This window comes from Oncorhynchus keta, chromosome 22, assembly GCF_023373465.1.
Source record: "Oncorhynchus keta strain PuntledgeMale-10-30-2019 chromosome 22, Oket_V2, whole genome shotgun sequence".
Classification (NCBI taxonomy): domain Eukaryota; kingdom Metazoa; phylum Chordata; class Actinopteri; order Salmoniformes; family Salmonidae; genus Oncorhynchus; species Oncorhynchus keta.
Genome location: NC_068442.1, coordinates 38,538,387 through 38,551,182, shown reverse-complemented (window position 1 = coordinate 38,551,182; position 12,796 = coordinate 38,538,387). Strand labels below are relative to the sequence as shown.

At 41.0% G+C, this 12,796-nt stretch overlaps 1 protein-coding gene across 1 annotated transcript; it reads right to left on the bottom strand.

The window, feature by feature from the left end:
• Positions 1–2,289: 2,289 nt before the first annotated feature.
• LOC118400666 (angiopoietin-related protein 4-like) lies at positions 2,290–4,552 on the bottom strand. The gene is made up of 3 exons (XM_052475800.1): positions 4,546–4,552; positions 3,878–4,258; positions 2,290–3,222 (listed from the first exon to the last, which is right to left on the bottom strand). The coding sequence occupies exons 1-3, from the start codon at positions 4,550–4,552 to the stop codon at positions 3,110–3,112; spliced, it is 501 nt and encodes a 166-aa protein (XP_052331760.1). The 3' UTR covers positions 2,290–3,109.
• Positions 4,553–12,796: the final 8,244 nt, after the last annotated feature.

Here is a 12,796-nt window from a genome sequence, read left to right as displayed (position 1 = left end):
CGTCGGGCCCTCATACCACCCTCATGGAGTCTGTTTCTGACCGTTTGAGCAGACACATGCACATTTGTGGCCTGCTGGAGGTCATTTTGCAGGGCTCTGGCAGTGCTCCTCCTGCTCCTCCTTGCACAAAGGCGGAGGTAGCGGTCCTGCTGCTGGGTTGTTGCCCTCCTACGGCCTCCTCCATGTCTCCTGATGTACTGGCCTGTCTCCTGGTAGCGACTCCAATGCCCTGGACACTACACTGACAGACACAGCAAACCTTCTTGCCACATCTCGCATTGATGTGCTATCCTGGATGAGCTGCACTACCTGAGCCACTTGTGTGGGTTGTAGACTTCGTCTCATGCTACCACTAGAGTGAAAGCACCGCCGTCATTCAAAAGTGACCAAAACATCAGCCAGGAAGCATAGGAACTGAAGTGGTCTGTGGTCCCCACCTGCAGAACCACTCCTTTATTGGGGTTGTCTTGCTAAATGCCTATAACTTCCATTTGCACAACAGCATGTGAAATTTATTGTCAATCAGTGTTGCTTCCTAAGTGGAAAGTTTGATTTCATAGAAGTGTGATTGACTTGGAGTTACATTGTGTTGTTTAAGTGTTCCCTTTATTTTTTTGAGCAGTGTATATTTTGCTTAGCCCAAATGGCATTGCACGTACCCCACTTTGGGTATACTTGGTCTACGGCAATGCACATGTTTATCAATGACTATATACAAAGGACTGAAAGATAAATGCCTACTGTCGTGGCCAAAAGTTTTGAGAATGACACAAATATTAATTTTCACAAAGTCTGCCTCAGTCTGTATGATGGCAATTTGCATATACTCCAGAATGTTATGAATAGTGATCAGATGAATTGCAATTCATTGCAAAATCCCTCTCTGCCATGCAAATGAACTGAATCCCCCCAAAAACATATCCACTGCATTTCAGCCCTGCTACAAAAGGACCAGCGGACACCATGTCAGTGATTCTCTCGTTAACACAGGTGTGAGTGTTGACAAGGACAAGGCTGGAGATCACTCTGTCATCCTGATTGAGTTCAAATAACAGACTGGAAGCTTCAAAAGGAAGGTGGTGCTTGGAATCGTTGTTCTTCCTCTGTCAACCATGGTTACCTGCAAGGAAATGCGTGCTGTCATCATTGCTTTGCACTAAAAGTGCTTCACAGGTGTTACGGATACAGGTATCCTGTGTCTCTGTGTGTGTGTGTATCCTGTGTTCTTTTCTCTCCTTCTCCCCTCACAGGTGAAAATCATCACTCCCCAATCAGTCACCAATCCAATCATCAATCAGAAGACACACCTCCTCCTGTTTCCTACCCAATCACAGTTCCTTTCCCTTGGTTTAAAAACCCCATCAGTTGTTTGCTCTAGAGCTCAATCTCTCTGTAAATGCCATGCCTGTAGGTCTCTGTGTTTCACTCTCTCTTTGTGTATTAACTTCTCTTTTGTTTGAGCACCTCCATAGCACTTTGTCATCACCTGTGAGTATTGTTTTTGGTTATGGTGTTTGTTTGTTTGCTGGTGGGAAAAGGGGAAACCAAGACAAGTCGCCCATGGGCATACACTACCCGTAGGTAAACTTTGTTAAATACACTAGTTAGGACTGGGTGGACCACCCACTGTATTTTTGGTGAGTTAGTTAGCTGTTGTTAAAGTAGGCTAGTCTAGCTTAGGGGTGTTTTTGAATACTTATTGTTTCTTTCCTTGGTTCCAGCTCAGCCCCTTTTCCTGCTCCTCCCCCATTACCGTGTGTTTACAAATAAACCTTGAGTTTGACGGTGGATTTCAGTTGTCGTGGGTATTTCGTTCTCACTTTTACTTTGTCACAATTATTTGCATGAGCTATGTTACGGGTCTCATTACCATCCCCCCCCTAGACTGTCGGGCCAAAAGGGATTTGTAACAACAGGCAAGGATATTGCTGCCAGTAAGATTGCACCTAAATCAACCATTTATTGGATTATCAAGGACTTCAAGGAGAGCGGTTCAATTGTTGTGAAGAAGGCTTCAGGGCGCCCAAGAAAGTCCAGCAAGCGCCAGGACCGTCTCCTGAAGTTGATTCAACTGCGGGATTGGGGCACCACCAGTACAGAGCTTGCTCAGGAATGGCAGCAGGCAGGTGTGACTGCATCTGCACGCACTATGATGGACTTTTGGAGGATGGCCTGGTGTCAAGAAGGGCAGCAAAGAAGCCACTTCTCTCCAGGAAAAACATTGGGGACAGACTGATATTCTGCAAACGGTACAGGGATTGGACTGCTGAGGACTGGGGTAAAGTCATTTTCTCTGATTCCCCATTCCGATTGTTTGGGGCATCCGGAAAAAAAGCTTGTCCGGAGAAGAGAAGGTGAGTGCTACCATCAGTCCTGTGTCATGCCAACAGTAAAGCATCCTGAGACCATTCATGTGTGGGGTTGCTTCTTGGCCAAGGGAGTGGGCTCACTCACAATTTTGCCTAAGAACACAGCCATGAATAAAGAATGGTACCAACACAACCTCCAAGAGCAACTTCTCCCAACCACCCAGGAACAGTTTGGTGATGAACAATTCCTTTTCCAGCATGATGGAACACCTTGCCATAAGGCAAAAGTGATAACTAAGTGGCTCGGGGAACAAAACATCGAGATTTTGTGTCCATGGCCAGGAAACTACCCAGACCTTAATCCCATTGAGAACTTATGGTCAATCCTCAAGAGACTGGTGGACAAACAAAAACCCACAAATTCTGACAAACTCCAACCATTGATTATGCAAGTATGGGCTGCCATCAGTCAGGATGTGACCCAGAAGTGAATTGACAGCATGCCAGAGCAGATCGCAAAGGTCTTGGAAAGGGTCAACACTGCAAATATTGAGTCTTTGCACCAACTTCATGTAATTGTCAATAAAAGCCTGCAGAGTTCTTGATGTCCATATTCTATTATGATGTATTAGGCTTACCAGTTAGAGAAGCGACACCTTTAGTGTAATCCTTCATTGCTATTTCCTGATGTTTCCGCCTGACAACGGACTTCACTCTCCTCTGTTTAACCTGAGGGAAAAGACAAACATGTTCCATCAGATATTGTACACACACCTACATGCAATAGGGGTTATTGTACACTACATGCCTCGCTCTGGAGTGCCTGTAAGGTATATGTTCTGTTTCCCCAGTTTGTCCTGTTGCCTTCTGTCCACCAGGTAATCTATCCGTTTATTCTGTGCCTCCAATAACCTCTGAGGAAAGAAGTGACACAAATGAGATCTGTTTTCTGTTTTTTGTTATTTCCAATCTCTTCTTCCGACTATATTGATAATGTGGGGCACGGATTGTAGTATATTGAAGCTTGACTTGTAAAACTTCACTGTCCATCACCAGATCAAACTGTCAATGTTATTGAAACGTGTTCAAATACTATTTAATATTTAGGGTACTTCAATGACTTCCAATGACTTCCAAAGACATTTGGAAGTATTTCAATCTTTTTTAAAAACAACTAGGAGTTAGAATGTAGTTGGAAATACACTTGGAAATTACTCAAATACACAGTATTTTACAGAAATATAAAAATACTCATGCATGTGAACCAGGTCTGTTTGGTACTGTATTTGAATTAAGTTTTTTGAAAATACTTTCAAATAGTAGGCTATTTATAGGAAAGTATTTGAAATTACTTTAAAATTCTTCCATAGAAGTAGTTGATTCGGGCCACATTATTTGAAAATATTTAAATACACAAAAGTATTGGAACCCTATGATGTGAGTCAGCAGCTAACTTTATATTTTGGACCTCTAACGTTTTTGTTTTATTCCGTTTAGCATGTTATTAATCATATTTAATTACGTAATGGAAGATTTACTCCCCGATAAATATTGTAGATATCACCCACAGTGTAAGTTGGCATAATCACTGCGGTTGTTACTGCTGTTGTTCAGCTTCAGCCCCCGTCCTTGCTGCATTCCATCCACCCGCTCTTCCAGCCTGTCCATCCTGGTGTGGATTCTCTGGCGCTCTGCCCTCAGCTCCTCAGCACCTGCATGCACCTCAGCAGACACGTTCACCACCATCTCCTGGGCTCTGGTCTTCAGTGCCTCTCCACCCTCCTGCAGGCTCTTGGTCTCCCTGCCCAAGTTGGCTACTGTGCCATTGAAGGCTTTCAGCTTGATGGAGATGTCTCTCATCTGGCTCTTGGTTTTCTCAATGTGTTCTTTGAGTCCCTGGCCCAGCTGGAGAAGCCAGTGGGCCACCACGTTCACGTCATCCCAGGAGGCTTACTGAGCCCTGTCTCTCCCAAATGAGAAACTGGTCCCCATATGGACCAAGACGGCCACTAACAGCAGTAGGAATGCCAGTGTTGACTTCATCTCTGTTTTCACTAGTGTCTTTGGTCAAAGCAACAATACTGATCTTGGTTCAGCTCAGCTGGAAAAGTCTTGTTCGGTCTTCTGTTACATAGCCTCAGAGGTTTATATATCCTGTTGGTCACATGCTGTTGATACTAGGCAGTTCTGATTGAATGCTCTTCGGGTAGTAGGGGTGTAGCAAGCAAAGTCTAACTCTCCATTGTCCCTCTAGTCACATTCTTTTAGGGAACGTGGACCTTGATGAGCAATAAGCTGTCTATTACACCCTCATAGTACATTATTGACAGGACCAGTATGCATTATGTGACGTAATAAAAAATAAAGTGAGTAGCTTTGGCTTGTGTGATCCAGAACGGCTCAAATGAGTTTCGGTAGCCTGAGGCAGCTTGATGTACAAGTACACCCCCTGGATAGGATAGGATGCTGTTCTATCTCAATGCTTAGTGCCAAGCAGAGACTCATCAGGTCCCATTTTCCCAACCTCCCAATCTCTGGGCCATATTCAACAAAAATGTTTATTGCTGAAAGTATTTTGGGAAAGAAGATATGAGATGTGTTTATCTATCTTGATTTTCCTTTTAAGGAAGTTAGTTTTCATCTCGTCTCTAGAGGAAGTTGCTGTTAAACTAAATTATGTTTCGCAGTGTTGCACAACAGATATAGCCTATCCTGTTATTAGATCCTGTTATTAGATCCTGTTATTAGATCCTGTTATTCTGGTGCACTCAAGCTAGCACGACAGTCATGATCATCATTATGTGATTTGGAAAGCTGATTCAAACAGAGGCCATGTGTGAAGTAGGGGAAAGTTCAGGCTCAGAGAATAGTGGTATTTTGGGGAATATCAATTTGACAAAGCATGTGGTGACAGCCTTTGATTTGCATTCGACACAAGTTTGTTTTGATAGATCCATTATGCCAAACATTTGTGAGGATATTTAATTAATACTATTGTTTTTCTGTTCCATCAATGGTACTTTTGACTAAGAATTTTACTTTAAGTACTTTTATGAAATGGTTTTATACATATTACTGTGTATTTGTGCAGTTGGCTAATTAAAATTTAATATGATGCTTAAGTTCCATATGTCAGTGAATGGTAGCATTTTGACAGCGTCTTCGGTTGTAGACAAGTTGCATAACCTTTTTCTCAAGAGGTTATATTGACTAGAAACCATTGTGTGGAACAAGAGACTGAAGAGAACATAGTGCTGTATTGAAACCAGAAAAGTTCCTGTGGGGAATAAAAAAAGCACTTATGTTTATGCAACGTAATAAGCATCCTAAGAGTGTTTCCAAAGCTATCCGAGGGAAACTTTAAAGCAGGGGTCCCCTATTCCATTCAGCCACCCCCTTGAATGGGTGGCCGGGGCCGGAACATAGTTCTAAATCATTTGTGCGCTCAAAATTCACCGAAAGGATTCTAAACAGATATACATATTTGAGAAAAACAGAGTAATTTAAAACCTTGATTACATTGTGATATGATCACATGCCTCTATGTGGGGGAATATTTGGGTACAAATATTCCTAATTAAAATCACTTTGAGCTCATTTCCTGGTTATTTTACAGTAATTTATGTCCATACAGTCATTTATGTCCAAGAACAAAATATATATATAAAATTACCTGTAGGCCGAAATTGGGGAATCGTGCTTTTAAGACACATTCTGGACTGCCATCCTGCATGTCACCTTGTACTGCTAGGATACTGTAGGTCAGGATACTGTGGTTGTTGACCTAATCCACTAGTGTCCAGGAAGTTTTTATTTATTTTATGCACACCAGAACACAATGGTCAACTTTGTGATGCAACTTAATTGTAATTAGATGAACCTACGCTTTTCCTGACCCAGTAAAAACAATTGCTTCCTGCAAGTTTGAGTAATTTATCATAGTAAAAAAAAGAACATCACACAAACTATGTAAATCTGAACATGTTTGCACATTGTATGTTTTGCACACTAGTTTGCAAAATGTTTAAGTCAAGTCATCCAAACTATACTGGACAAAAATATAAACGCACATGTAAAGTGTTGGTCTTTGTTTCATGAGCTGAAATAAAAGATCCCAGAATTTTTCTGTATACACACAGCAGATTTCTCTCAAATGTTGTTCACAAATGTGTTTTTAAATCCCTGTTAGTAAGCATTTCTCCATTGCCAAGATAATCCATCCACCTGACAGGTGTAACATATCAAGAAGCTGATTAAACAGCATGATCATTACACAGGTGCACCTTGTGCTGGGGACAATAAAAGGCAACTCTAAAATTCCACAGATGTCTCTAGTTTTGAGGGAGTGTGCAATTGGCAGGCCAACTGCAGGAATGTCCACCAGAGCTGTTGCCAGAGAACGTAATGTTCATTTTTCTACCTCCGTCGTTTTAGAGAATTCATCAGTACGGCCAACCGGCCTCACAACCGCAGACTATGTGTAACCATATCAGCTCAGGAACTCCACATCCAGGTTATTTACCTGCGGGATCGGATGAGTCCAGCCTCCCTGACAGCTGATGAAACTGAGGAGTATTTCTGTCTGTAATAAAGCCCTTTTGTAGGGGCAAACTATTTCTGTTTGGGTTTGCCTGGCTCTCCAGTGGGTGGGTCTATGCCCACCCATGGCTGGGCTGTGCCCCTGACCTGTCATGTGAAATCCATAAGGGTCTGAGTTTATTTCAACTGACTGATTTCCTAATTACGTATGAACTGTAACTCATTGAAGTTGTTGTCTGTTAAGCAGTGCGGCTTGGGGTAGTGTTCCAGAGGAAGCATGGCTCTCGACCTTCGCCTATTCCGAGTCCATACGGGAGTTGCAATGATGGGACAAAACTGTAACTACCAATTTGGATATCACAAAAATTGGGGGAGGAAAACAGGGTAATTTGCATTTTATATTTTTGTTCAGTATAGATAAAGGTACTTACAATGTACAGTGCAACATTGTTTCAAGGTCTTTGCATTGGTTATTCAAATCAAATGTTATTTGTCACAAGCTCTAACTACAAGTGTAGACTTTACTGTGAAATGCTTACTTACAAGCCCTTAACCAACAATGCAGTTAAAAAAATAGAGTTAAGAAAATATTTACTAAATAAACTAAATTAAAAGAGTTTAAAAAAATGTAACGCAATAAAATATGCTATATACAGGGTGTACCGGTACTGAGCCGCTGTCGTTACTCTGGTATAAGGCCTATGTAGCTAATAATGATCAAATTAATTTCATAATCAGTGTAGGAAACCTTCACAAGATGAAAACGCTCCCAACCATAGGTCTAAATGTCACAGCATTCTAAAGAATAAGTGGGTCATTCCACGAAATGAGTTCCTTCTAGATATTTTAAGTAGAAATTGTGCACCAATGTTCTTACATGAAGTGCCCTTTAATAAACCAATAGAGAATTCCCCCAAAAAACATTTGCTAAAGTGGCAAAATTAGGCATTTTGTTTCACTTCTAGGAAGATTTTTAACACACGTCTCCAAGTTTCGCTATCATTGTAGGGCCCTATTTAGTTGCTTTGACAAAGTTATTTCATGTGATTTAATTTACGTCTGTCCCTCATTTTAAGGATAACACAAGTGAACTGAAGTCTCGTTTTAATATAGTGAAACTATTCCTTTTGAAAAAACAAATTCAATATGAGCTGTTTTTAGTCTTTTTGTGATGTTTTCTGGTGGAAAATGGGGTGGGTCCAGTATAACACTACAACTCTGTTACACATAGATGGACTAGCAAAACTATATATATATATATATATATATATATATATATTGATTGATTGTTTTGTGTGTGTAAATCGTGCATTCCTGTTGTACATAACAATCTTCCATTCCCCCTGTCACAAGGGGATTTATGGCTGTTTTAAGGAAAAATTGTAATCTGTTACTTTTCTAGTATTTTTAATTAAAAAATTTTTTTTAACTCTTAATGAGCAAACTTGTTTTTTTATGAAGTTGAACATGTGCTCTTTGTCTGAATGTTAAAATGAGGTGAAATCAAGCGTCTCTTTTGACCAAGTTACACTTCTCAAAAGGCACCGAATTGGTGGAGCGACCCAAATATTGTGCAAAGCCATGTACATTTAAATACTATATGTCCCTGGTATGGTGTGGGATTGTGAAGACTAGATTTCTACCACAGCAATAATAACTATCATTATTGTTTTTCCTTTGCAGGTTTTTGTGTGAATGGTGAAGATGGTATCATGTGGCAGGAGTCTTGTATCAGCATCTTGAGGCAGAAAATAAAAATAAATGTCCTCACTGTCAACTGCGTTTATTTTCAACAAACTTAACATGTGTAAATATTTGTACGAACATAACAAGATTCGACAACTGAGACACACTGAACGAGTTCCACAGAAATGTGACTAACAGAAATGGAATAATGTGTCCCTGAACATAGGGTGGGTCAAAATCAAAAGTAACAGTCAGTATCTGTTGTGGCCATCAGCTGCATTAAGTACTGCAGTGCATCTCTTCCGCACAGAATGAGCAGTATGGCTGGTGGCATTGTCATGCTGGAGGGTCATGTCAGGATGAGCCTGCAGGAAGGGTACAACATGAGGGAGGAGGATGTCTTGCCTGTAACGCACAGCGTTGAGATTGCCTGCAATGACAACAAGCTCAGTCCGATGATGCTGTGACACACCGCTCCAGACCAAGACGGAACCTCCACCTCCAGATCGATCCCGCTCCAGAGTACAGGCCTTGGTGTAACCTTTATTCCTTCAACGATAAACGCGAGTCCGACCATCACCCCTGGTGAGACAAAACCGCGACTCGTCAGTGAAGAGCACTTTTTGCCAGTCCTGTCTGGTCCAGCGACGGTGGGTTTGTGCTAATAGGCGACGTTGTTGCCGGTGATGTCTGGTGAGGACCTGCCTTGCAACAGGCCTACAAGCCCTCAGTCCAGCCTCTCTCAGCCTATTGCAGACAGTCAGCACTGATGGAGGGATTGTGCGTTCCTGGTGTAACTCGGGCAGTTGTTGCCATCCTGTCCCGTAGGTGTGATGTTTGAATGCACCGATCCTGTGCAGGTGTTGTTACATGTGGTCTGCCACTGCGAGGACGATCAGCTGTCTGTCCTGTCTCCCTGTAGCGCTGTCTTAGGCATCTCACAGTACGGACATTGCAATTTATTGCCCTGGCCACATCTGCAGTCCTCATGCCTCCTTACAGCATCCCTAAGGCACGTTCACGCAGATGAGCAGGAACCCTAGGCATCTTTCTTTTGCTGTTTTTGAGTCAGTAGAAAGGCCTCTTTAATGACCGTTCCACAGGGGAATGTTCATTAATTGTTTATGCTTCATTGAACAAGCATGGGAAACAGTGTTTAAACCCTTCACAATGAAGATCTGTGGAGTTATTTGGATTTTTACGAATTATCTTTGAAAGACAGGGTCCTGAAAAAGGGATGTTAATTTTTTGTTGTTGCTGAGTTTACTTCCATGGATGTTTCTGATTAGACATGCACAGCTGGAGTGTTCCATGACTGATTAGTTCAGATCTATAAACTGCGAGCATTTTGTTACTTTCCTCCGTTATGGCAAATCATTGTCCAAACAGGTAGCCATGAGAGAATATTCTAATTAATGCTTTGCTTGAGGGGATGCACTCCTCCATTTGAATTAAACAGGCTTCTAAGTGTAAATGTGTTAATCCTTGATTATGATTTTTGATATACGCTCACATTGTTAGTTTTGTTTTAATGGCATCATTCAATATCTTAACATCAAGTTGCACAAATTGTTATTTAGCTGAAGAGTATAGGACAGTAGATTTACCATTACTACAGTGAGGGTCTAAGTATTTGATCCTCTGCTGATTTTGTACGTTTGCCCACTGACAAAGAAATGATCAGTCTATAATTTTAATGGTAAATTCATTTGAACAGTGAGAGACGGAATAACAAAAAAATCCAGAAATGTCAAAAATGTTCTAAGATGATTTGCATTTTAATGAGGGAAATAAGTATTTGACCCCTCTGCAAAACATGACTTAGTACTTGCTGTTTTTCTGTCTCTCACTGTTTAAATAAACCTACCATTAAAATGATAGAATCAGCAGGGGATCAAAATACTTTTTCCCCCTCACTGTATACACGCCATTCCATGAAACACATGGTTACACTTGTTTTATTTCAGGGGGTGTGGTGGGAGAATTGACATTTTATGTTAGCAACCACACAGTTGTTATTTTCAATGCAGGAACTGAAATTCCATTCACCTTCATGTTGACCCTTCACCCAGATTCCAAATGTATAGTACCAGTGTTCTGCATGTTGTCTGTCTTCCTATAGGCCTTATATGAACTGTGTCCTAGATTATCTTCTCTATATCACTGTTAATTGACCTGTTGCCTCTTTTAATTGAAAAATCTATTTTGTGATTTGACCAAATGCTATCAAGTTGGTGCTTTCCAGGGTTATTGGGACATCCCTAACCTAAAGCCTAACTTTAACCACTACCCTTACCCGCTACCCTTACCCCGACCTTAACCCTTACATGGTCAATTTGGGCAGCAGCGTAGCCTAGTGGTTAGAGCGTTGGACTAGTAACCGGAAGGTTGCAAGTTCAAACCCCCGAGCTGACAAGGTACAAATCTGTCGTTCTGCCCCTGAACAGGCTTAACCCACTGTTCCTAGGCCGTCATTGAAAATAAGAATTTGTTCTTAACTGACTTGCCTAGGTAAAATGAATAAAATTAAAATTAAAAAATGGTAACATACACCATACATGCACTTGTCCACAAATCAATGTACACCCCAAGTTAATTGTAGATGTGGTAAGAAATACCTCGTGTCTACTGAATTCAACTGGAATTTTCTTACTTTTAAAAGATAAGTGTCATGAGTGGAATGCCTGCTGGAGTAAACATTGACCATTACTTAAAACTTTGTTATACACACATGTTCAACCCTTGCTCAGCTAATCAAATAGATTTTCCCATGATGTTGCAACTGTGGCGTGACATGAAGATACTCTCCTACATTCTGCCCAATTTCAGTCACTATAAACAGGGAATTGATTCTGCCCAATTTCAATCACTGTATCCTGGAAATGTATTAAACTCTTACCCCTGTTGCATTCAACTTTAGTTCACTGCGCCTCAGGCCAGACATCTATTTTTCTCAGGTGAAGTTCATTGGTTCATCGCTCTGCCTCAGTCTGATGAACCAGGACTTGTGGTAAAGCAGTCATTTGATTTTTCATTCACCTTTTCTCCAATCCCAACTCAGATATTTCCACAGGGTGAAATGGACTGGACATAACTAATATTTTGACTTTCATCCTTCTAAATTAGTTTATATGCTGGTACCAGGCTACCTTCAGATGAGTCTTGTGAGGCTTGTGGGTATCCTACAGCAAAACAAATTACATGTTTTTTTTTGTGAAAGTCACTTCCATAGAGGGGTCATATTAGTTTTGTTGGACAAACTGTTCAGACGCTAGACGTTTTCTTGAGAATACCGATTTTTGGGATGTCTCATGGTCTGACAAACCCTGTTGTAGCTCGGCCACCTTCCACCGCAGATGCGGAAGGCCACCGTTGGTGGATGTGGTGGATTGAGACGCAGCCCATGCAAGATAACAGAAATCTCTTAAACAGACAGATTTTGATGGGGCTTTTTCTATTATGCTAATTAGATTTCAGAGGGTATGACTCTAGGTTTTTTTAACATGACTATGTTCAACTCATTCAGGTATTTAAAATAACTTTCTGTCTGTCAAATCCAATACTCTCTGAGTCCTTTTTAACTGGACAACAAGTATAACATATGTTTTTCTCTCCATTTTGGACTTTAGCATGTCCTTAAAAATGACAGGTTTCTTGTCTTACAGTAGATAGGATATGACACAATTTCTCTTGCCAGTACACAATATGCCAGTACACAATATCCAATGTATTTTATGACTTATTGATGCTTTTAGGCGTCAACTTTAATCAGATGAATTAGAACTAAGAACTCCCCTGAATTTATAGAGTAATATACGTATATCCCTTGTCAACCCTTTGGCTAATTTACAGGCCATATGGAAAATAAGAGAGAAGTTTGGACCATAGTTGTTGGTGGTAGTTAAGAGTCTGGAATCTTATGACAGAGCAAGCTTGGTTGCTGCATATGGCAGGGGAGAGTGTGATAATCCAGTAATTGCTCAATTTGGTTTCCTTACAAGCAGTTTCAGTATTACATAGCTGAGAATAGCGCACTCATGGAAAATCTGAGTCAGTTAGGAAACAACAATGCCAACTTTTCCCAATGGTCATCCTCTTACTGTTTTTTGCTGGCAAAATCAGCTAGATAATCATCATTTATGTGTATACAGTGGGGCAAAAAGTATTTAGTCAGCCACCAATTGTGCAAGTTCTCCCACTTAAAAAGATGAGTGAGGCCTGTAATGTTCGTCATAGGTACACTTCAACTATGACAGACAAAA